Below are 25,165 nucleotides of genomic sequence, written 5' to 3'. Positions count from 1 at the left end.
GGTAATATATGTTTTGTGTACTTTTTAGGATAAACTGCTTCAACGCTCTCAGCACACAGTGTCCATTTGGAGGATATAAAATGTCTGGCAACGGACGTGAATTGTGAGTATGACTCGCGATGAACTGTCCGCTGAGTGTACACAATGAAGCACGACATCACTAATACTGACTTTTTTAGAGCATATTACAATATTCCTATGCCAAGAATCTCTCACACTTTAAAGCACAAGACCCATATTGCAACAATCTAATTAATGTGTGCAGGGGCGAGAGTGGACTGAAGGAGTACTCGGAGGTGAAGACCATCACCATGAAAATGGTCACCAAGAACTCTTAAGGCATCCTTTCATTTTGGGAGGCAGCCTCTTCCTCAGTACTGATCGGTGGCGAAACCAAGCAACTCTCGGTGGTGGTGACAGGCTGTAACCCTTTGGCCACACATGCCCTGAGTGACATCCACTGAACCATCCCACTGTACCTCCTCCACTAACGCCACTAAAGCACTCACAAGACAACCCAAATGACCAACAAGGCTACACCCGGGTCAACAACACCAAACTTAGCGTGAAAATGCTGCTGCCAGAGTCCGTCGCCGCACTTGCAATGCATCATTTATTCGCCGCCCATGTCGGAGGCTGTCACCACACCTCACATTGTGTCATCGCTTTTGGTCCAGCCACTAAAATTTATGCAATTAGCCTCAGTTATGAATGGATGAGATGTTAAATTCCCAATTTCAGTTGATTTCTAATTGTCTTTATTTTAACTTGACTTAACACTGTATGTCAACCTTTGACTGATGTATACGAGACGATTTGAACCTCGTCACAACTTTACTAAAAGAGGGCTTAGATGTATTTGAAATGTTATGTATCTGATTGTATTGATGTCCATCTATGTTATGTTTATACAGCCATATGCTAAAAATTTACAAAACCACCATAGTTTTTTTTTCTTTTTCTGTAAAGAAAAAAAAGAGCTTTTTCTTGTTAAATGTTTGTATGTGTCATTATTCTTGAACAACAACAACAATATTAGGGGGACTCTTTTCCAGAAAGCTTAGGACCGAGGGGCCGGACTTCTCCTTTCACTATTAGTCTTATTTTGTATACACCGGAGAGTGTCCTCTACAGTACACATTTTATTTTGGTATATTTATTTTGTCAGAGTTAGAGGAACGTGCTGCTGTTTCTAAGGACCTTCTACAAAAATGTGAGTCTCTAACAAATGTTTTGAACTGTACTCGTAGGCCACCAGTTGAATAACACAAGTGATGAAAAAGAGAAGACCTAAAACAGAACCTTGAGGAACACTACTAGTGTAACTTAAGAAGTTAAACAAATTACTTCTGACTGCATCTGAAATAAACAAGCTAAATCACATTAGTAAATATAAATAACAAAAAGGAGAGGATTTAAAGGGGTGCCTTGAGGAACGCCTCAGTTATGTAAAGCACACGTTTAGACCCCGGTGTTCTGTGTTCGCTGGCAAGGTTAAAATGTAAACGCAAGGATCGGTGTTCCAAGTATCTCTATACAACAGGAGCACTCGTGTTTTCAGGAATTTTTTTTCAAAATGATTTGCCCATACTTGCCAACCCTCCCGAATTTTCCGGGAGACTCCCGAAATTCAGCGCCTCTCCCGAAAACCTCCCCGGACAACAATTCTCCCGAAAATCTCCCGATTTACAGCCGCAGCTGGAGGCCACGCCCCCTCCAGCTCCATGCGACCTGAGTGACGTGTCGACAGCCTGTTTTCACGTCCGCTTTCCCACGATATAAACAGCGTGCCTGCCCAATCACGTTATAACATCTACGGCTTTTAGAGAGTGCACAACTGCGCACACAACAAGGAGACGAAGCAGAAGAACGAGGAAGATACAGCCATGGCGACGCCGACGACGAGTAAGAAGAAGAAATACACTTGTAAATTCCAAAACGAATGGAAACAAGAATTTCAGTTTATCCAGGACAGTTCGAAGGGGAAGGGGTATGCTGCCTGTAAATTTTGTAGATCAGACTTCTCCATTGAACACGGTGGCCGAACGGATATACTCAGTCATGATCGGTCAGCGAAGCACAAAGCGGCGGAAACGCAGCACCTGTCCCAGCCCAGTATTATGGACCACCTCTGTCAGAAAAATTGTATTTAAATTATCAAAAAACTTTCCATTCTGAGTTCCCAATGAACAGACAAGAAGCTGACTCAGCTGTACCAAGCCAAACGCTTGGAAGATTCCGCTGTGTACGGTAGAAACAGACGGGAGGGGTCATCCATTGTCCTCAAAAACCTGCCAAAGCTGAATCTACGACAAGCCCAGGCCCGAGGGATCTTCTTCTTTTGTCTTCTATTGTGACCGAAAACAAGGACTGTTTACATACTACCCAATCCTGTTGAGAAATGTGTTGTTGCGTAAACATTGAACATCTAAATAAAAGAGAGGACGAAAAGCTTCTTCGTCAGAGCGTGGTGCAGGATTGTACAGAAAGTACAGTGGCCATGTCTCTCCTTAATATTGAGTCCAAATTTAATTCTGTCTCTGTTTGATTCCTTGCCTTTTGTCTTGTTTAACAGATGTCATCAGGGTTTGAACCTAACATCTAATTGGTCCTTCGAGCCGGATCCAATACGTTTTGACGATTCCAGCTGGAGTGAGTGAAACCAGAGGAATGGCCACCAACTCCTGATTGAGGAAGCTGTTTTCTTCATTTTGGCTGGAATTTGAAAAACTGACGGAAATCCAAGGACAAGAGGAAGGAATGCAGAGAGCAGTGAGTACGTTTCAATTGACAGAAAAAGAAACGTCTAGGGTGTCGGACTCCCACAATAAAATTTGAAATATCCGTGAACTATTACAAACCCTGTAAATCCTAGGCTCTAACAGGTAAATAGGCCAAATAATTAGAGGGGTGTCGGAGTCCGAAGTCTGTGAGTATTAATATTTAAAATAAAAACTGAATTAAGATAAAAACTGAAGAGGCCAAAATACTGAAGGGTGTCGGAGTCCCAGAATATCCGTGAACCATAAACAAACATACTGGAGGGTGTCGGAGTCCCACAATAAATATTGAAATATCCGTGAACTAATAACCTGAGGACGACGGCGTCCAACACAGACCTAAAATGGTCTATTCAGAAAAAAAAAAAAAACTGAATTTTTGTCCGTAAAAACAATAACCTGGAGGGTGTCGGAGCGCTACATGTATGAAACATTGAACATTTCTGAATATCATAACACTGAAAAGTATGCATGAACGTCAGAGTGTGTGGGAGTAATCGCCATTAGGCTATCACTCCATATTAAAGTTGTGAGAAGTAAATAGTGGGTTATTGTGGAAGCTTGTAGGCAAGACACCTCCACTGGGGAACCAACTCCAGTAGAAGCGACGTGTACCACAATAATAAATTAAACCACTATCTTACAACAAAGAAAAAGTAATCCTTATAAGTTCGGCTCTGTAGGGGACGACGGATTACTCCAAATTTATAAAATGGGAAAAGGGACAAGTAAACCAAAGGTTAGTCCAAAAGACGAGTTAAAATGTAAAGACTGGAATGCAGTAGAAATAAAAAACCCAGATTTACTGAAATTTCTCGATCACTGGATATCAAAACATAAATTTACCGGATGCCTCAAAGTAGGTGATATATTAAAGTTGCGGGAATCAATAATAGAAAAATGCAGAAGTAACAGAAAAAAGCTAGCCAGAATGGGGTGGGACCACACGGGGTGCTGGATGAGAATGGCTCAAAATAGAGAAGACGGAGAAAGACATAAAAAAAAGGAAGAGCAGGAAGAAAGGAAAATAAAAGGAAGAGAAGAGGGAAAAGAAAGGGCTAAGAGAGACGAAAAGCTAATGTTTCATAGAACAGAAGATTATGAAACAGGGCCAGTTAGGAGAAGAAATAGGCAGTTTGTAAGGGAAGACAGTGAGGATGAGTCAAGTGAGGAAGAAGTACAAACAGAAGCCGACACACACAGCGCGCCAACAACAACAAATCACCAATCAGCGATATATCCAGACCTAAACAAATTACAAAATCCACCGCCATATAATGAAAGTGTAACGACACAACTAACAGTAAAATCAAAAAGGGACCCAAAAAAGCCAGACCTGAAATGGTCCAAAAAGCAAGGGGTAGTGTTTTCGCCCGAACCTAAAAAGCCATCTCAAGGCTATAATCTTGACGATGGGGAATTATATCCATTAATTGAAGTGGCTAATCCACGTGCAGGAGAACATGGACAAGTCCCAACACTGTTAGTACACAGGACATGGACGTTGGTAGATGTTAAAAAGGCATTAGAAGAGGTAACACCACATACCGAGGACGTAACACAGTTCCTCGAGGGAATGGAAAACCTCCGTAGATCCTATCACCTTAACGGGATGGAGACACAGACTGCATTGGGGCCAAAATGGCACCAAGTAAGAGGCAATTGGGACCCCATGGGAATAAACATACGGGACGGAAGAGGAATACCATTAGAACATGACCACGACGACCTAAGAAATAGGGTACGAGACTTAATGGCACGTGTTGAACAAAGGTTCCAAAAAAGAGCAAATTACACTGAATTGGGAAGAACAAAACAAAAAGATGAAGAAACATTTGAAGATTATAAAATAAGACTGTAAAAAACATTTAAACAACACAGCGGACCAAATGAAAATGCTGATCCACAGGGACCCTACCAACAACAATTAAAAAACATTCTGCATGCAAACTCCAGACAAGCCATACATGAGTGGGTGAACAAACATTACATTGGTTTCCCCACAGGAACATTAGATGAATACATAAATCATGCATTACATGCAGGAAAAAGTTACAAACAAAAAAAGAGCAAAAGTAGGCACTGACACATTCTACCACGAGGAGGAAAATAGCGAAATGTATTATACCCAAAATAAAGGGCGGGGTAGAGGACAGTTTAGAGGACAGTTTAGAGAACAGTTTAGAGGACAGTTTAGAGGACAAGGACGATCAGGTCGAGGGGGATGGAACCTAGGTGGGGGACAACAAAGACAACAACAGCAGTTGCACCCTACTGCATGTTGGCGCTGTGGCAGAGAAGGACATTTTGCACGTGATTGTCGTGAGAAAAATAACAACAATCAAGGTTACTCAGCCTGACTAGATCAGGAGACATCCAAATCTCCAAAGACCACACAAAAAGACAAATAAATTAATCAGAGTGATCTTTAGAACATACTAAATTATGAGGACTTAAGTAAACTAACAGCGAGTAAACCAGAAATAATAATTGAAATAAATGGCAAAGAAATCAAATTCTTGTGCGATACGGGAGCATGTAGAACTACATGTAGAGAACGTTTTCCAGGTATAAAACTAAGTGGGAATAAAATTTCTGCAAGAGCAGCAAGTGGTGAAATTGTGACAGTAGCGGAAACAGAAGTAGTATGGTTGCGAGACCTGTTAGGGAATTCGTGTAACATGCCAATCATAAGTTTCCCAGACTGTCCAGTAAACCTATTAGGACGAGACGTAATGACTGTGCTAGGTTTAGCGATAGTATCAAATTATAAAGGAGGAATGACTGTTAAAAGACGACATCAACTAGAGAGAGGAGACATATGCGTACTAGAAGGAGTAGGAGGACCCAAATATTTGTACTCCCTAGATCTGAAAAATACACCTCCATTAAACACAGCAACGGCATTGCTAAATGAGGGAAAGAAACAGGTAACAATAAAAGACAACAAGAATGTTGATGAATTGCATGTGACCATGTGGTACAGAGACGGACCAGATTTTGGCTATCAAAAGAAATTAGAAAACGAGACTCCAACAAAAGTAACACTGACACATCTGTACACTGACGGGGAAGCAGCAGCTGCAGTGGCTGTAAAGCTACCTGCACCCATGTCTACCCTGTTCAGAATGTATACTGCACCACATATATCACTGTACAAAGATTATGACATGAAATGGAAAGATCTAGGAGCATTAGTAGCCAAAGGGGAATATCTGACTAATTGGGAAAAAAACTCAGACAAAACATGGGTAAATAGAGAAACTGGAATGACAAAAACAAGTCTGTTCTGGACTATAACTCTACATAGTGGAGTACAGCTGGAACCCGACACAAAACACTGACAATTGCTACTTACCGAAGCTGAAGAAGTATTTTTAGATGAAATACCAAAAGAATTATGGTCAAAAGGACCCACTGATGTGGGCAAAATTAAAAATATACAACCAGTACAAATCAGATCAAGAACAGAATATAGACCATGCATAAAACAATATCCACTAAAACCAGATGCATTAGAAGGAATAAAACCTGTAATAGAAGATCTAATTAAAGCAGGAGTTATAATAGAATGTGAGGATTCATCATGTAATACCCCAATATTTCCTGTAAAAAAACAGCCACCCTCAGTGGGATGGCGAATGGTACAAGACTTACAAGCAATAAACAATGCAGTAATACAACGTGCACCATGTGTACCAGATCCATACACGTTGTTGAGCAGTCTAAGAACCAGAGGTGTGGACTCGAGTCACATGACTTGGACTCGAGTCAGACTCGAGTCATGAATTTGATGACTTTAGACTCGACTTGACAAAATGTAAAGAGACTTGCAACTCGACTTAGACTTTAACATCAATGACTTGTGACTTCACTTGGACTTGAGCCTTTTGACTTGACATGACTTGCTACTTTCCCCAAAACCTAAAGCTTAAAAAGTTATTTGGGAGCGCTCCGTTGCTTTCATTTTGTACGTGTCTGTCCATCAGCGTGTGTGCTGCGTGTCAGTACAACAGCCAATCAAATTAGATCTACATTGTTTTCATCACACAGCATTCAGCCAATCAAATTGCAGGACAACCAATGAACAAGAGTTGTCAAACAATGCGCCAGTGAGAAAGATTTATACCAAAGTTGGTTTCGTTCGGGTATAAAAACTACGACTTGGTCAACAAAAAACGAATTGCCGTATGCAAATCACGCAGTTCGAATATTACAGATGGAGACGCAACAACTTCCAACTTCGTTCGACATTTGAAGTTGCACAAAGAAGGGTAAGTTTTGAATGTAAGCTAACGTTTATTGGCTAAGTAACATGACTTTTATTTGCTGTGTAGTTAAATCAGTGAGGCTGTAAACTCACTGCTAACGTCATAACCATAGACATCTTATAAGTAGACGCAGCATCGAGCGCTACTGCCTACTGGCGCAGACGAGACACGGGGCCGCCATCTTGGAGTGGTGATCCGCTCCACTCAGTGCAATTCATTTGGCAGGAGCAATGAACTGTCAGCGCATTTAATTCATTTTACCTCACTGAATACCACTCATTTTCACGCGCTTTTTTGTCATACGTGTAGCTATGATAACGGACACATGTTTTATTATTCATAGTTTGCTTAACAGTAATATAATATTCTTATATGCTATAAGTGACCAGACGTCCGAGATCAAAACTGGGAATATAAGCCCAGAGAAGGGGGAAAAAAACGGTCAGCTATTTTTAAGTTGAAGAAACAATATGATTATGTTATATATACATGCGTATATCCTACATAAACAATGTATGAATACATTAGATATCTATATATCGTATGGACCGTATCTCTGTTGCTGCAGCAGCAGAGAGTTTATTCTGTCTTGACACTTTGTATTGATATTTTGTATTACATTCTTCCCTTAAATGATAATGTTTACAGTGATTGTTATATATGTATTTTTTATGTATGTCGCTTTGGATAAAAGCGTCTGCCAAATACTTAAACATATATAAACACCTGAAAGTCTTTATATCAGCTAAAACCACCAATCTTTTTCACTGGATTCAGAATAAAACCAAATGCTGTCTTACCCAACAATGTTAGTATTTGAATATTGTTACTTGAAGACTTATTCCTGGTTACAGTTATACTGTTAAGAAAGTATTGTCTTATATTTTGCCTAAAATGAGAATGCATCATAATCAGTGGCGGCTGGTGAATTTTGTTTTAGGTGGGGCTGAAAGTTTGTAAACCAAACCCCTGTAGGGGTGTCATCCTCCCCCAGAAGATTTCTTTGTGATTTTCACATACAAATATTGAAGATCTTTGCTCCTTCTCAACTCTGTGGTAATGTTATTTTCATAAAATACAACCAATAGTACATTAATGTTAAATCTTACTTGTGAAAAGTAATTCCCCGATTCCTATTTTCAACAGTCCGCTCATTTGAGCAGGAAAACGCTGAACACCAGCCCGGCATCTTTGTTTTCTACCTGTCAACTGTCAGTTTAGGCTGCTCGCCGGCTCCTCATCACTACTTCAAGATGCAATTTGCTTGCGTCACAGCAACCAATACTGCGTCTACTTATACGATGTCTATGGTTATAACATCATTTCAAACACAGCAATATGTTGCGTCCACTGCAGTTTGCTACCTTATTCATACTTTTTGTCAAGTGATTTTTTTAAGCAGGGTTGCATGAGGTACCTATACTTAACGTTACGTTAGTCAATGTATCACCTACAGTAACGTAACATTAGACGGCGGTCAGCAGCACCGCGTATTTTAGCCACCTACAAAAAGACAAACATAGTCAAATAAAGGTCAGTTAAAATGTATACTATATTAAGAATATGTGTACATATTGCATAGGGCCCTGACATCTAAAAAGTACAACTCTGTTCATTGTTATGTTCATGTATTTGTTATGTTTTTCATGTGTACGCACACATAAACACACATACAGTATGAGATGAGATCAATGAGATAAGGTAAGAACAGAATAGAAACTGCTGTGGAACTAGTTACAATGCAATATGCCATGGAAATACAATGTTAACACTTTTGTACAAATAAGTACAGTTACACTTGTTTTTGCAAATGTCTTTATTCTGTAAAGGAATGAGTTAAATGTTTAAAATTGTTTAAACTATTAAAATGACTGGTTAATAGTGCTATTATGAATTGCAATGTCAGTACTATTTTTTTTTCATGCTATTTCAAATGCACTTGTTTAATAAATAAATACAGCGGTTTAAAAGCATACACAATCTGTGTAAAAATATTAGTCTGTGGTTAAAAGGACTTCAAAGGACTCGAAACTCAAAATGCAGGACTTGTGACTTGACTTGAGACTTTCCAGTCTTGACTTTGGACTTGACTCGGGACTTGCCTATCTTGACTCGGGACTTGACTCGAGACTTGAGGGCAAAGACTTGAGACTTACTTGTGACTTGCAAAGCAATGACTTGGTCCCACCTCTGCTAAGAACGGATGCGACACATTTCACAGTAATTGATATCAGTAATGCATTCTTCTCGATACCAATACATAAAGAAAGTCAATTTTGGTTTGCATTTACTTATAAAGGGAAACGATACACCCATACAAGACTACCTCAAGGGTATGCGGAAAGTCCGACAATCTATTCACAAGCAGTGCATGCAAGTATGTCTAAATTCGACCCTCCAGGAGGAAGTCAAGTCCTAATATATGTAGATGACGTATTATTAGCATCACCGGATAAGGAAACCTGTAAAAAAGATACACTAGCGTTATTAAATCATCTACATAGTGAAGGACACAAAGTAAGCAAAGCAAAAGTCCAGTTATGCAAAACAGAAGTAAAGTATCTAGGACATTCTTTAAACAAAAATGGACGCACTATTCTGGAAAGCATAAAAACAGCAATACTACAAGCACCAAAACCGCAAACAAAGAAGCAAATGATGTCATTTTTAGGATTAACGAATTACTGTAGAAGTTGGATACCAAATTACGCTGAAATAGTAGCTCCATTAAGTAAATGAATGTATGAAAAAGATCTAAAAATGTCATCACCTGTAGAATGGAATCCAGAAGCTGAAGCAGCATTCTGTGAAATAAAAAGGACATTAGTGTCCAGCACGACGTTAGCCTTACCAGACTATAGCAAACCATTCATACAAATGGTAGACTGCAGAGGCCATTTTATGACATCCGTGTTGCTACAACAACATGGTGCTAAACAAAGGCCTGTGGCATACTTCTCATCTAGATTAGATAGTGTAGCATGTGCACTCCCTCATTGTGTGCGAGCGGTAGTGGGAGCATCTATGGCAATTGATAGCAGTAGTCAAATTGTACTGTTCCACCCATTAACCCTAAAAGTGCCTCATGCTGTGTCAGCACTATTACTACAAACTAATTTAGCGTTCTTATCACCAGCTAGACACTTATCCTGTATGGCAACGTTACTGTCACAACCACATCTGACAATAGAGAGATGCACGACACTTAATCCAGCAACATTATTTCCTGACCCCAGTGATGGAGAACCACATGACTGTCAACAGTTAGCAGAACAAACATCTAAACCCAGACCTGACCTACAAGACCAACCTCTCACGGGGGGAGGAGTAATGTTTGTAGACGGGTCAGCACGGAAAGGGGAAGATGGGAAAAATAGAATAGGATGCGCGGTGGTTACAGTAACTAAAGTGTTGAAAGCTCTCAAATTACCATCAAATTTCTTTGCGCAAGCGGCGGAATTAGTGGCACTAACAGAAGCATGTAAATTAATGAAAGATCAAATGGTCACAATATACACAGATAGTCAATACGCATTCTCAACAGTGCACACATTTGCACAACACTGGCAAAATAGAGGGATGATAACGTCAACAGGAAAACCTGTAACACATGGAGAACTATTAAAAGAATTATTAGAAGCAGTACAGCTACCAGCTAAAATAGCAATATGAAAATGTAAGGCACACACAAACGGAACGGACACAGTAACACTGGGAAATGCGTTTGCGGACAAAACAGCAAAACAAGCAGCAGAAGAGGAAATGCAAGTTTTTAAACTGCAAGCTAGTGACATAAATAATGATATACTAAAAGACATGCAACAACAAAGTACTCCAAAAGAGAAAGATAAATGGGTAAAAAACGGAGCCACGTTGAACAAAGAAGACATCTATGTATGTCCAGACAATAAACCAATCTTACCAAAAAATCTGTATAAATGGGCAGCAGTTTTGAGCCATGGTTGTACTCATGTCTCAACAGGAGGGATGACAAGTCTTATACAGAAGTATTATACTACCTATGGTTTTAATACTTATTCAAAACATTTTTGTAGGGCATGCATGACCTGTGCGAGGCACAATCCACAAGGGAATATGCGCCCACAACGTGGCCAATTCCCCAAACCACAACACCCATTCCAACATCTATGCATGGATTTTATTGAACTAAATAAGAGTGAAGGAAAACAGTATTGTCTGGTCATAGTAGATGCATTTTCAAAATGGGTAGAAATATTTCCTACAGGAAAAGCAGATGCGCTAACAGTAGCAAAGGCATTATGTAAAGAGATAATACCAAGATATGGTATACCCGAAAAACTATACAGTGACAAAGGACCCCATTTTGTAAATCAATTGATCAAGAATATAGGATTGTTATTCCACATTAATCTCAAAAATCACTGTGCATACCATCCACAAAGCGCAGGACTAGTGGAAAGGACAAACGGAACAATTAAAAACAGACTAAAGAAATGTATGGAAGAAACAAAACGTCCATGGACACAATGTATAGATTTAGTAAAAATGTACATGAACATTACAAGTACAACAGGACTAACACCATTTGAAATAATATTTGGAAGACCTTACCAGCTACCAAATTTCAAAAATCAATGTGAGCCTAATGATGAATCAAATTTAGCAGATTATATGCGCAAAATGCTGGAGAAATTAAAAGAGACAGAAGCTAATAGAGACGAACCTGTTGTGTCTCCACAGATAACAGACCTAGTGGAACCAGGAAAGTGGGTTCTGATAAGAAGCGTTAAAAGAAAACATTGGCATTCTCCAAGGTGGGAGGGACCGTACCAGGTACTGTTAACAACCCCGACAGCAGTAAAGATAGCGGAAAGACCAACCTGGGTACACTTAGTACATTGTAAAAAGGTCATATCTGTTGAATCGTCCAATAAGGAAAGGGAAGCAAAGTCTGGTAATAGTGTGGACGCACACGATAACTAGAGTTGAGCTAAACCACTGACCTTGTTAGAGGAGTGAATCAGCAGAGATGACACCCCATTCGCTCAGACGGTCCATAACATATGGGTTAACGATATTGGTAGTGGTCGGCCCTGCCCCCCTAATATGGTTCACTTGGGAATCTGAGGAAAATGTAGAACTCAGGAAACAAAATGATACTGCACCCATAGTAAACCCAAACCATTGGCAGAATCAAGAAGTAAAACACACTCACAGGGGAGGTCGTATTAGAAGACGGGTAATGGGAGGATTCGGAGTAACCCCATTAGTGGAAAAAATGCCAGAAAACCCTTGCCAGAAAAACAGTAATGGACAAAAGTATTCAGGTTTTTATTTGTGTTATCAAAGGGACATATTCACCAGCACACTACAAATTCCACTGTCACAATTAGAAATAGGAGGACACAGGGGGATTGAGTGGCAAAGCTATCCATGGTACATAAGAGTGAGCGGATATACTTCTGATTGGGGATGGGTTTCTCATACCACCGACTCGTGGGACACATCCACTTATGGGTGGCAACCAGAGGCAATGAAATGGAAATCCAGATTTAAATTGACCAAAACAGGCAATAGTCTAGTAATGAAATTCAATACTACAGAGTCTCCACTCAACTCCACTCCACCTGTTAATAGACATGTTGCCCCTAAATGTTATCCTCTGGCTATTTGTGTCTACAAGACTGGTGAAGATCCCTGTACTGTCATATCACTCTGCCCAAATGTGACCATTAAAGATGGAAGTAAACAATTTAGGAACCAAACTGGGAAAACACACACAGGTCTAACATTAGGACCCCTGACCAAAAGCACTCTCAAGGTCCACATTGTCAATGGACCCTTAACCAAGGATGAATGGTTTACTATTACCACAGGAGTATCGGGGCAAAACAATAATTGGTTGCTCATGGCGGAGCAAGCGGGAAAGGCTGCTAAAATTGATTGTGTGGTATGCATGAGCCCCAGGCCATTACTCAAGATCATCCTGGCACCTATGAGTGAAAAATGTTTAATTGAAGTAATGAGCAAAACAACTCCTGAAGAGAATTGCACTACATGGGACAAAATCTACCCTGTAACTAAGGAAACAAAGCAGAAACCAATATTTGATAAACATGTGACAAAAGCTAAATATACCTGCATTAACATGCTAGGCTCTGGACAACAGTTAGGAAATGTATCATTGGATAACTGCTTACACATAGTAAATGTATCAATATTTGTACCAGTATCACGAGGAGATGTGTGGTGGTGGTGCGGTGAGGAAAGAATCTATGACCGATTACCACAAATTGTAACAGGACATTGTGCTCTGATTACACTGCTCCTGCCCACCTCCATATACCCCACAACAGCACAAGAATTGCTAACACGCCTGAACAGTTTGATACCTGAACATTGGAAAATAACTGAACGTGATGTGACCTGGCAAAGTGATGGAGATCCAACTTAAATCGATGCAATAGGTGTCCCAAGAGGTGTACCTGACGACTATAAATTGGTAAATCAAGTTGCAGCTGGATTTGAATCATCCATCTGCTGGTGGTGTACGATTAACAAGAATGTTGACCGAATAAACTATGTCCACTACAACGTACAGAGATTGGGAAATTGGACACAGGCCGGACTTGAAGCAGTCACTGATCAACTCGCCGCCACTTCCCTTATGGCCTTTCAAAACCGTATGGCGCTAGACATGTTGTTAGCGGAAAGAGGGGGTGTGTGCGCAATATTTGGTGAACAGTGTTGCACGTTCATACCAAACAACACCGATGCAGAAGGTAGCCTGACCAAAGCACTGGAAGGCCTTCGCACCCTCAACGGTAAAATGAAAGAGCACTCAGGCATAGATACATCTATGTGGGATGGTTGGATGGACGTATTCGGCAAATACAAGTCTTTGGTATCATCAATTCTAGTATCTATGGCCGTGTTTGCAGCAATACTGACGTTGTGTGGATGTTGTTGTATTCCCTGTCTGCGTTCTCTGCTTAACCGTCTGATCACCACAGCGATTGGCCCAGCAGATGATAAAGCTGTTCAGATGCACCTCCTTGCGGACGATAAGGAAGATGAATCTGATGATGGGGATACCTACCTGGATGGTGTTCCTGGTCTGTTTCCAGACCCAAGTAACAATGAGAGAAAAATTGATGTTCAACTCTGAGTGTAAACATAACTTGGCCCTAGGAAAATGAACCATTAACTGAAAATCGCAACAAGAAGTTATTGGGGATGAGGAGAATCTGGGGAAGTTGTTTGATAAACAGGAGGGAAATGTCAGAAAAATTGTATTTAAATTATCAAAAAACTTTCCATTCTGAGTTCCCAATGAACAGACAAGAAGCTGACTCAGCTGTACCAAGCCAAACGCTTGGAAGATTCCGCTGTGTACGATAGAAACAGACGGGAGGGGTCATCCATTGTCCTCAAAAACCTGCCAAAGCTGAATCTACGACAAGCCCAGGCCCGAGGGATCTTCTTCTTTTGTCTTCTATTGTGACCGAAAACAAGGACTGTTTACATACTACCCAATCCTGTTGAGAAATGTGTTGTTGCGTAAACATTGAACAACTAAATAAAAGAGAGGACGAAAAGCTTCTTCGTCAGAGCGTGGTGCAGGATTGTACAGAAAGTACAGTGGCCATGTCTCTCCTCAATATTGAGTCCAAATTTAATTATGTCTCTGTTTGATTCCTTGCCTTTTGTCTTGTTTAATAGATGTCATCAGGGTTTGAACCTAACAACCTCGCTAAATGGAGTCCCGAGGGTCTAATTTATGCTGAGACAAAGATGGCTATGCTGATAGTTGGAAGCAACATCCCGTTCTCATTTGCGGATGTCTTCAACAAATCCGTGAAGGATATGTTCCTGGATTCAGAGATCGCTCGCCAGTACGCAAATGGCAGAACAAAGGCTACTCAAATAGTGAAAGTAAGTGTTGTTGTTTTTTAGTAAGCAGCAAGCACAGTACAGTTAGTAGAACGACTGTGTTTTCATTACTGTGTATTTGATCAAGTCTTTTAAGTACAACAATGAGTAGATGAGTGTTGTGTGTGTGTATATGTGTAAATAAATTAACACTGAAATTCAAGTATTTATTTTATTTATATATATACATATATATATATATATATACATATATATATATATATATATATATATATATATATATATATATATATATATATATATATATATATATAATTTAAAAAAAATATATATATATATAGCTAGAATTAACTGAAAGTCAAGTATTTCATATATATATATATATATATATATATATATATATATATATATATATATATATATATATATATATATATATATATATATATATATATATATATATATATATATATATATATATGAAATACTGGACTTGTTGAATTCTAACTGTAAATATACTCCTCCCCTCTTAACCACGCCCCCCACCCCAACCACGCCCCCTCCCCACGCCCCCCACCTCCCGAAATTGGAGGTCTGAAGGTTGGCAAGTATGGATTGTTTTGAGCTGAACTCAGGCTGGTGTGGTGTCATTCCCGGGCGGCCAGTTGATTAGCCCTGTCTTAATGTTGCACTGACTGTTTAGTGGATCATTTTATTCATCAAGCACTTTGGACCAGGACTACAAAGATTTTTCCATTTTAAACTTCAATGTAATACATGTTTTCAATTGAAACCTAAAATAGCAATTGCAACTTCTTGAGAAGAATTCATGTGAATGCTCAGAAATGCTGCAATGACAAAAAGTTATTACTATCATGGCCTTTTTCCTCCATTGGGGCGGCCATCACAGAAATGTTCATGTGTTTCCACCACCCACTATTTTGCATGACGATTCTGAATCGCCTACCTTTGTGGTCCAATTGTTTAACAGTGCGCTACACATTCTGAAAACAAAATTACTTAAACAATGAATTAAAAAAAACATGAAAAGTTAAATAAAGAGCAAACAGGTATAATTTAATGAGTAAAGGGAAAAAATGTTGACGCTATGGTTGAAAACCATCTGTTCAACTCAATCAATGCTACTTGTGACTACTACACCGAGGAACAATTCAATGACAATGTTAGTTTAGATAATACATTTTCTTTAATACATTTCAACTGTAGAAGCTTATATGCAAGTTTCTCAGAGATTGACGAATACCTGAAGACTCTAAATGGCAAATTCAAAATAATAGCACTTTCTGAAACATGGATCGATAAAGACAGAGGTATCGATTTCTCCATTGACGGGTATGAGTTGTATCACTGTAGTAGAAGAAACAAGAAGGGAGGAGGTGTGGCCCTGTTTGTTGACTGTGAATTGAAATGTAGACCTGTTGAATGTATGACAGTGGTAATTGATGATTTATTCGAATGTGTAACTGTAGAGGTAGAAATAGAAAAGAAGAGAAATGTTATTGTTACGTGTTTATATAGGACACCTTGGTCTAAAGTAGAAGCATTTAATGATAGTTTGGAATAATTATTGTGTAAGGCAAAGGAAAAGAAAACATTCGTCATGTGTGGCGACTATAACATAAACCTGCTAAGCTCACCCAGAAATAAATCAACAAGAGACTTCTTGGATGTGGTATATAATAGAGGGCTTTATCCATTGATCACCAAACCCAGTAGAATAACGACAAATTGTGCAACGCTAATTGATCACATCTTTATAAATGACATAAAAAATCATATAAAAAGTGGACTAGTAATTAATGATATAAGTGACCACTTACCTGTGTTTCTTACTTATGACTGTCCAATTGATAAAAAGAGGGAGGAAAAAACTCATAAATATGTAAGGAAAAGAACTGAAGAGGCAATAAATAGGTTTAGGAAGGACTTATTTGAAGCAGACTGGAATGAGGTGTATGAGGGAGAAGCAAATGCTGCATATGAGGCTTTTCTTAATATATATTTATCATTGTATGAAAAGCATTGTACGAATGTATGGAAACAAAGAGACAGCTACAATAAAAAGCTTTGGATTATAAAGGGACTACAGAATGCTTGTAAAAAGAAAAACAAACTTTATAGATATTTCATAAAAGTAAGAACAAAGGATGCTGAAACGAAATATAAGGTTTACAAAAACAAATTGATAACAATAATGAGAAAAGCAAAAAGAGAATATTATAATAATTTGCTAGACAAAAATAAAAACAATATCAAAGGAACTTGGAATATTCTGAACAAGGTAATAGGAAAAACATCGGGGCCTACAAACCCTCCAAGCCATTTTTTCAATGAGGATAATAGGATGGTAACAAATTTGAATGAAGTGGCAAACGGATTCAATTCTTTTTTTGTGAATGTTGGACCCAAATTGGCAGAGAGTATTGGAGAACATAAAGATATACAGAGTGGATGGAGAGGGGGAAGCAAAGTGCTACAGTCCATGCTTCTAGGAGATGTTAGTGAAATGAAATTGTATCAGTGGTAACAAAACTGAAAAATAAGACAGTGATGGTATAGACATGATAATTGTAAAAAAGACTATTGACTGTATCATCAAACCTCTTTGTTATGTTTTTAATCTTTCTTTTCAAACAGGGGCCTTTCCAAATAGAATGAAGGTAGCAAAGGTAATTGCACTCTTTAAAACGGGAGATAAACATAGATTCACTAATTACAGACCAGTGTCACTGCTGTCACAATTTTCTAAAATAATTGAAAACATATTTGTAAAAAAATTAGACAGTTTTATTGAAAAGAACATGCTGTTGAGTGAGAGCCAGTATGGATTCCGGACCAATAGATCCACTGCTTCAGCTGTAATGAATATAATTGAGGATATAGCAACAGCAATTGATAATAAGAAATACACTATAGGGGTATTTATCGATCTTAAGAAAGCATTTGATACTATAGATCATTCTATATTATTGTCCAAGTTGTATTCATTTGGTGTGAGAGGAGTAGTTTTAGACTGGCTAAGAAGTTATTTAGATAATAGACAAGAGTTTGTGGATTTTATGGGTAATACATCTGAACAAATGAGGATTGAATGTGGAATTCCACAAGGTTCAGTTTTGGGACCAAAATTGTTTATTTTATATATTAATGATATATGTGAGGTATCAAAGTTATTGAAATTTGTATTATTTGCGGACGACACCAACTTTTATAGTTCGGGACCTGACTTAAAAGCATTATCAAACATTATTGAACAGGAAATGATTAAACTTAAGAGATGGTTTGATGCCAATAAATTATCATTAAATGTAGAAAAAACAAAGTTCATGATTTTTTGTAAGAGGAAAAGGAAGGAAACGATCAAACTGTCAATAGATGGAATTGATATTGAAAGGGTTTCTGAACTTACATTTTTAGGAGTGATACTGGATGACGGTCTGACATGGAAATCTCATATTGCACATGTACGGAAAAAGATGTCTAAGAGTATTTTTATATTAAATAAGGTAAAATATGTGTTAGATTATAGGGCAATGCGTATATTGTATTGTGCACTTATATTGCCATATATCAGCTACTGTGTGGAAGTGTGGGGGAACACATATAAGAGTAACATAAAGGCATTGTATGAACTACAGAAAAGAGCTATAAGGATTATTCATAAAGTAGATTACTTAGAACACACTAACATATTATTCATTAATTCGAGTTTATAGAAATTACAGGAGCTAGTAAAGTTACAGACATTATGTGTCATGTTTAAGGCTAAAAGCAAAACATTACCAGCAAATTTACAAAAAATGTTTGTCATCACTTCTGAGAATGAAGAGCATAGAAGAAAAGGTCATTTCCAACATCAGTATTCAAGGACAACTTTAAAACAAATGTGCATATCAGTGGTGGGGGTTAAACTATGGAATTCTCTTTACAATGAGATAAAAGATTGTAAAAATATATTCCAATTGAAAAAAATATATAAAGACAGAACAATAAAATCATATGGACAGCCATAAGTGTTTACATTTTGCTTTATATTTATTATTTTACTTATTTTTTGCCTGGTTTTGTATTTTTTTGTATCATCCCGTGAGGTGTATATTACTTTTTTGTTTTTTTGTTCGGTTTGTACTTCATGAAGTTTTGCACTTGTGGTTTTTTGTGTGTTTTTTTGTTTGTTTTCGTTATATTTGGATGTAATTGTTGGTTCATATATCATTAAGTAAGACTATGTATTATGTTGAAGGGGCCAGGAAAATATAATATTTTTCTTTATCCTGCTCCTTCTCAGGCATTGGTGTGTAACTGAATAATTGTGGTATAATTGTCTATCAAAGATGCACATCAATGAAGGAGATAAATAAAAATGAAATGAAATAATAACACAAAGTTTTCATGCACACATTATTATTTTTAATTTATTTTATGGTTTGAAACGTGAAAAATATCAAAATTGCCCTCGCATCCTTTGATTTTTCAGTCAGTCTGTGGCCCTCAGGGTAAAAAAGCGCTCTGCAATATTGGTGGACTACTTTCGCCATTTTTTAACATAACATAAGTCCTGAACTTCCTTAATATAAAAGATTAGAGAATGGAAAATAAGAGCAGCATGTGGTTAGAATGTTTGCTTCACAAACAGTAGGTTCTGGGTTTCAAACATTCCTGATATTTTTCTGTTCAGAGTTTGGATCTTTTCCCCCTGCTTGTGTGGGTTTACTCTGGGTGCTGGGTCCTCTTCCACAGTCCAAAAACATGCATGGTATAATTGGAGACCACGGTGTACACCGACTCTCACCCAAAGTCAGCTGTATTAGGCTGCAGGTCACCTGCGACCCCAATGAGGACAAACACTAGAAAATTTGTATACATTGAAATATTATCTTTTATCTGTGGGATGACTATCAATTTCCTAAATACCAATATTCCTTACCGATACCGACATGTATCTCTTTTTGGTACTATACCTAATCTGGTGTAGGGGTGGCGATATGGCCTAAAATCTATATCCTGCAATAACGATATGTATCACAATATATTATTTTGGTAAGTTAATCATCATAGAAGCTTTTCAAAATGGGTTACAAAGACTACTAATTTGGCTGCTGACATATTAATTTCCTACTACTGGCTCTGATTAAAATCATTTGTTTCTGTCCAAGGACTTATTTCTTGAGTTTGTAAATAATAAAAAAAAACTGTAAAAGGAATTTTTGATAATGATTGATATCGATCTAACCACTGTAGTATCGACCATTTAACAGATAATTGTTACTGTTGTTATTTGTATCGATCTATCTTCTTTGGTTCAAGAGCTCTAGCTCGCAGTTAGCGTTTAGCTCCTCCTATCGTGTGTAGTGTAGCAAGTTTAGCTATTTCTCGTCCTCTGGGGATGACACTTGTAAGGTTTTCTCCATCACCTACAGACCCGGCTCTCGCAACGCCATGGGGCGGCATGGCGTGGTGGGTAGAAACTTGAGGGTTGCAGATTCGTTCCCACCTCTTGCCATCCAAATCACTGCCGTTGTGTCCTTGGGCAGGACACTTCACCCTTGCCCCCAGTGCCGCTCACACTTGTGAATGAATGATGGGTGGTGGTCGGAGAGGCCGCAGGCGCAAACTGGCAGCCACACTTCCGTCAGTCTACCCAAGGCAGCTGTGGCTACAAATGTAGCTTACCACCACCAGGTGTGAATGAATGTTGGGTTGTCACTTCTCTGTGAAGCGCTTTGAGTGTCTAGAAAAGCGCTATATAAAATCTAATCCATTATTATTATTATTATAACACCAAACCAGATGCCCTCTCAAGAATCTACAGCCCTACTACAGAGAATGGCACTCCTGAGACCATCATACCTGTGGCCCAGGTGGTGGAAGTACTCCAGTAGGAGGTGGAGAGAAGGGTGTCCAACGCAGCCGCTAATTCTCAGGTGCCCAAGAACTGCCCTGCAGATAAACTGTTTGTTCCTGCGGAGCTAAAGTCCAAAGTCCTTCAGTGCAAACACGCCTTTAAGGTCTCCTGCCATCTCAGTGTTAGGCCCACACTGTTCATCATTGCACAGAGGTTCTAGTGGCCCTCGATGAGCACTAATGTCAATGAGTTTGTCCCATCGACCATAAGCATACCTACTGTGTCTTCTTCCCATTCTTCCACAATCTTGTTCCCACATTGCCTTGGACTTCCTCCCGGGCCTTGCCGTATCCCGTGGCAACAGCGTAATTCTCAATGAGGTTGACTGGTTTTCTAAGATGGCTCACTTCATCGCCACTATCCAACTTGCCGTCATTTATAGGGACAGTCCAGCTGCTGGTGAGGCATGTCTCCCGCATCCATGGCATTCCTTTGGACTTGGTTTCCGACAGCGGGCCCCAGTTTGTGTCCTAGATCTGGAAGGTGTTTTGCAGAGCACTTGGAGCATCAAGGAGCCTCTCGTCAACATATCACCCCCAGACCAATGGCCAGAAGGAGCGGGCAAATCATAACCTGTAAGCAGCTCTGTTAAATCCATCCATTCATCCTTCCATTTTCTTCCGCTTATCCAAAGTCGGGTCGCGGGGGCAGCAGCCTAAGCAGAGAAGCCCAGACTTCCCTTTCCCCAGCCACTTTGTCCAGCTCCTCCCGGGGGATCCCGAGGCGTTCCTAGGCCAACCGGGAGACATAGTCTTCCCAACGTGTCCTGGGTCTTCCCCTTGGCCTCTTACCGGTCGGACGTGCCCTAAACACCTCCCTAGGGAGGCGTTCGGGTGACATGCCCAAACCACCTCATCTGGCTCCTCTCGATGTGGAGGGGCAGCGGCTTTACTTTGAGCTCCTCCCAGATGACAGAGCTTCTCACCCTATCTCAAAGGGGGAGCCCCGCCACCCGGCAGAGGAAGCTCATTTCGGCCGCTTGTACCCATGATCTTGTCCTTTCTGTCATAACCTAAAGCTCATGGCTATAGGTGTGGATGGGAACATAGATCGACGGGTAAATTGAGAGCTTTGCCTTCCGGTCCGCTCCGTCTTCACCACAATGGATCGATACAGTGTACGCATTACTGGAGACGCCGCACCGATCCGCTTGTCGATCTCACTATCCACTCTTCCCTCACTTGTGAACAAGACTCCGAGGTATTTGAACTCCACCACTCGGGGCAAGATCTCTTCTCTAACTGCTATAGCAGTTATTATTATTATTAGCTTGTTGACAATGAGTCAGAACTTCAAATTTTACAAGGTAATGATCGGACATTACTTTAGTATACGGGAGTATCATAACTTTGGAGGTGGTGACAACCTTGACAAGCACTAGATCTATCGTAGCGTGGGTTCATTTATTATTTGTGTAAGACCACAGCTATCAATTATAGTCTGGAGCGCCACGCACTGAGGGTCCGCTGGGGTATTCATATGGATATTAAAGTCCCCCATTATGATTATATTGTCGGCGTGCATCACTAGATCAGCAACAAACTCTGAGAATTCACTGATAAAGTCCGAATAGGGCCCTGGGGGGTGGTAGATAACAGCCAGGTCGAGAGGCAGCAGTGCGACAGACCTCATAGTAAACACCTCAAACAATTTATATTTATTATTTAGGTTAGGGGTAAGGTTAAAGTTTTCATTGTATATTAGTGCGACCCCCCCACCCCTTTTAAGGGGGCGGGCAATATGTGCACTCGTATACTCAGGAGGAGATGCCTCATTTAGCGCATTAAAATCGTCTGTTTTGAGCCAGGTTTCGCTAAGACCAATGACGTTAAGATTGTTGTCTCTAATGACCTCATTAACTAATAATGTTTTGGGAGACAATGATCTTATGTTTAAAAAGCCCATATTATAGGTATTGGGCTGTTTTGACAAGTTTTTGTTGAGATTATCCGTAGTAGCAATATTAACAACGTTGCGTTTATTATGCGTAGTGCACTTTGTGGGGCGGTATAGCTTGGTTGGTAGAGCAGCCGTGCCAGCAACTTGAGAGTTGCAGGTTCGATCCCCGCTTCTGCCATCCTAGTCACTGCCGTTGTGTCCTTGGGCAAGACAGTTTACCCACATGCTCCCAGTGCCACCCACACTGGTTTGAATGTAACTTAGATATTGGGTTTCACAATGTAAAGCGCTTTGAGTCACTTGAGAAAAAGCGCTATATAAATGTTATTCACTTCACTTTAAATAGTTTCGACCATATCTAGGAATTGATATGACGGGAATTTTCCGATTGTTTGCTTGGTGCTGCGATAAACTGAACGCATCATAATTTGCCACCTCAGTAGAATGCATGTCTACCTCTGACACAGTCACAACAGAAAAAACATTATGTGAGTTGTGTATTTTTCTTAGTGAATTGCTGTGTGCATGGATTATCCAGCCTCGCGCTGGCTAGTTCTAGCTTAACTGACTCCTCACCCGGACTAGCAGACTCTGTAATTGCCTGTGACCGGGCTTGCTCTAGTGTAGTTAGTCAAGTGAGACTTAAACAGTAGTCTATGTTCCTAGACAGGATGATGGCGCCTTCCTGGTTAGGGTGAAGGCCGTCTCTCATCAGCAAGCCTGGTTTGCCTCAGAAAGAGGGCCAATTATCAATAAACGTTAGTCCCTGTTGTCTACAGAAGATAGCCAGCCACTTGTTAAGCGAGACTAATCTGCTATATCTCTCATCATTGCCTCTCGCAGGCAGGGGGCCAGAGACAATTACTCGATGCCTGGACATCTTTCTAGCGAGATCACAAGTCCTGGCTATGTTTCTCTTTGTAATCTCTGACTGTCTCATCTTAGTGTCATTGGAGCCAACGTGTACAACTATATTCGCATAACTAGCGGTGCGATTAGCCTGTCGTACGTGTTTACTAGGCCTGTTGCGAGTTAGCTCCCTAAGATTAGCTTCAATGTCAGGTGCTCTGGCCCTGGTAATACACTTAATTGTGGCTGGTTTGCTAAGCTTTATGTTTCGGGTGATGGAGTCCCCTATGACTAAGGTGTGGTGCCCGGTTGACTGGGGTGTAAGACTGGGCTAGTTAGCTCGCTACAGCTAACGCTAGCAGATGTGTCCGCAACATCTAAAGTTACGAGATTACTCTGCTCTAACTGGCGGACACGGCCCTCTAGCAGAGCCAACCTATCCATGAGTAAGGTGCACGACGCGCAGGAAGCCATACTCACGGTATTTTCTGTCACCGAGTGAAGTTCCTGCTGTCTTCCGGTAAATGGTCACGGTGTGCGGGGAGTAGATTTCTTCTGACCGGCGCTGCCTTTCTTTGCGCTAGCTTTGTTAGCTTAGCAGCTAGCTAGCTGAGGGAGTGGTAGTGAGACAGAGATCGGGTGATTTGCAAGTTAAATAGGACTACTAAATATGTTTGGGAAGTAGTAAAGAAAGCTGCAAAACAGTTAAAAGCACACAGATAGAACGATACTTAGCGTTTTCGCAACAGCAACAGCGAGCAGTCAGCGAGCAGTCAGCGAGCAGTCACTCACGGCGAACCAATGCGGACCAAGCTCTGACACTGATCATACAGGCAGCGGACCGCCACAATCAGACAGTCCGATACCCCATACTCTCTAAGCACTCCCCACAGGACTTCCCGGGGGACACGGTCGAATGCCTTCTCCAAGTCCACAAAGCACATGTAGACTGGTTGGGCAAACTCCTATGCACCCTCAAGGACTGTTACTTCTAGACCTCCACCCTAGATCCCACCTCACTCCTACCCACTTCTTTAAAGTGGGCTGGCTCAAGGTGGAGGACAGAGTTAAACAACTTGCACTGAGCCTAGTCTATAAAATCCGCTACACCTCCCTGATACCGAAGTACATGTCAAACTACTTCCTTAACGTAAATGACCGCCATAACCACAACACCAGGGGGAGCTCCACTAACCACGTTAAACCCAGATTCCGAACTAACAAAGGTCTTAACTCATTCTCTTTCTATGCCACATCAATGTGGAATGCGCTCCCAACAGGTATAAAAGAAAGGGCATCTCTATCCTCCTTCAAAACCGCAATAAAAGTTCACCTCCAGGCAGCTACAACCCTAAACTAACACCCTCCCCGGATTGCTAATAATCAAATGTAAACAATCAAATGCAGATACTTTTTCTTATGCCTTCTGAACTCTCTCTCTCTCTCTCTCTCTCTCTCTCTCTCTCTCTCTCTCTCTCTCTCTCTCTCTCTCTCTCTATGTCCACTACTTGATGTCCATATCCTACCCCCCCCCCCCTCCACACCCCTGATTGTAAATAATGTAA

The 25,165-nt window shown here is 40.1% G+C and overlaps 1 protein-coding gene across 1 annotated transcript in view; it reads left to right on the top strand.

The window, feature by feature from the left end:
• The window catches only part of LOC133630048 (retinal dehydrogenase 2-like), a 55,854-nt gene extending 54,859 nt beyond the window's left edge, over nucleotides 1-995 (top strand). The window contains exons 12-13 of the mRNA XM_062021290.1: nucleotides 29-103; nucleotides 266-995. Coding sequence (XP_061877274.1) covers nucleotides 29-103; nucleotides 266-338 — 148 coding nt within the window. The 3' untranslated portion in view covers nucleotides 339-995. The remainder of the gene's footprint in view (nucleotides 1-28; nucleotides 104-265) is intronic.
• The last annotated feature ends 24,170 nt before the right edge of the window (nucleotides 996-25,165 follow it).

The sequence above is a fragment of the Entelurus aequoreus genome, linkage group LG02 (assembly GCF_033978785.1).
Source record: "Entelurus aequoreus isolate RoL-2023_Sb linkage group LG02, RoL_Eaeq_v1.1, whole genome shotgun sequence".
Lineage (NCBI taxonomy): Eukaryota > Metazoa > Chordata > Actinopteri > Syngnathiformes > Syngnathidae > Entelurus > Entelurus aequoreus.
This window is presented reverse-complemented; position numbering and strand designations above follow the sequence as displayed.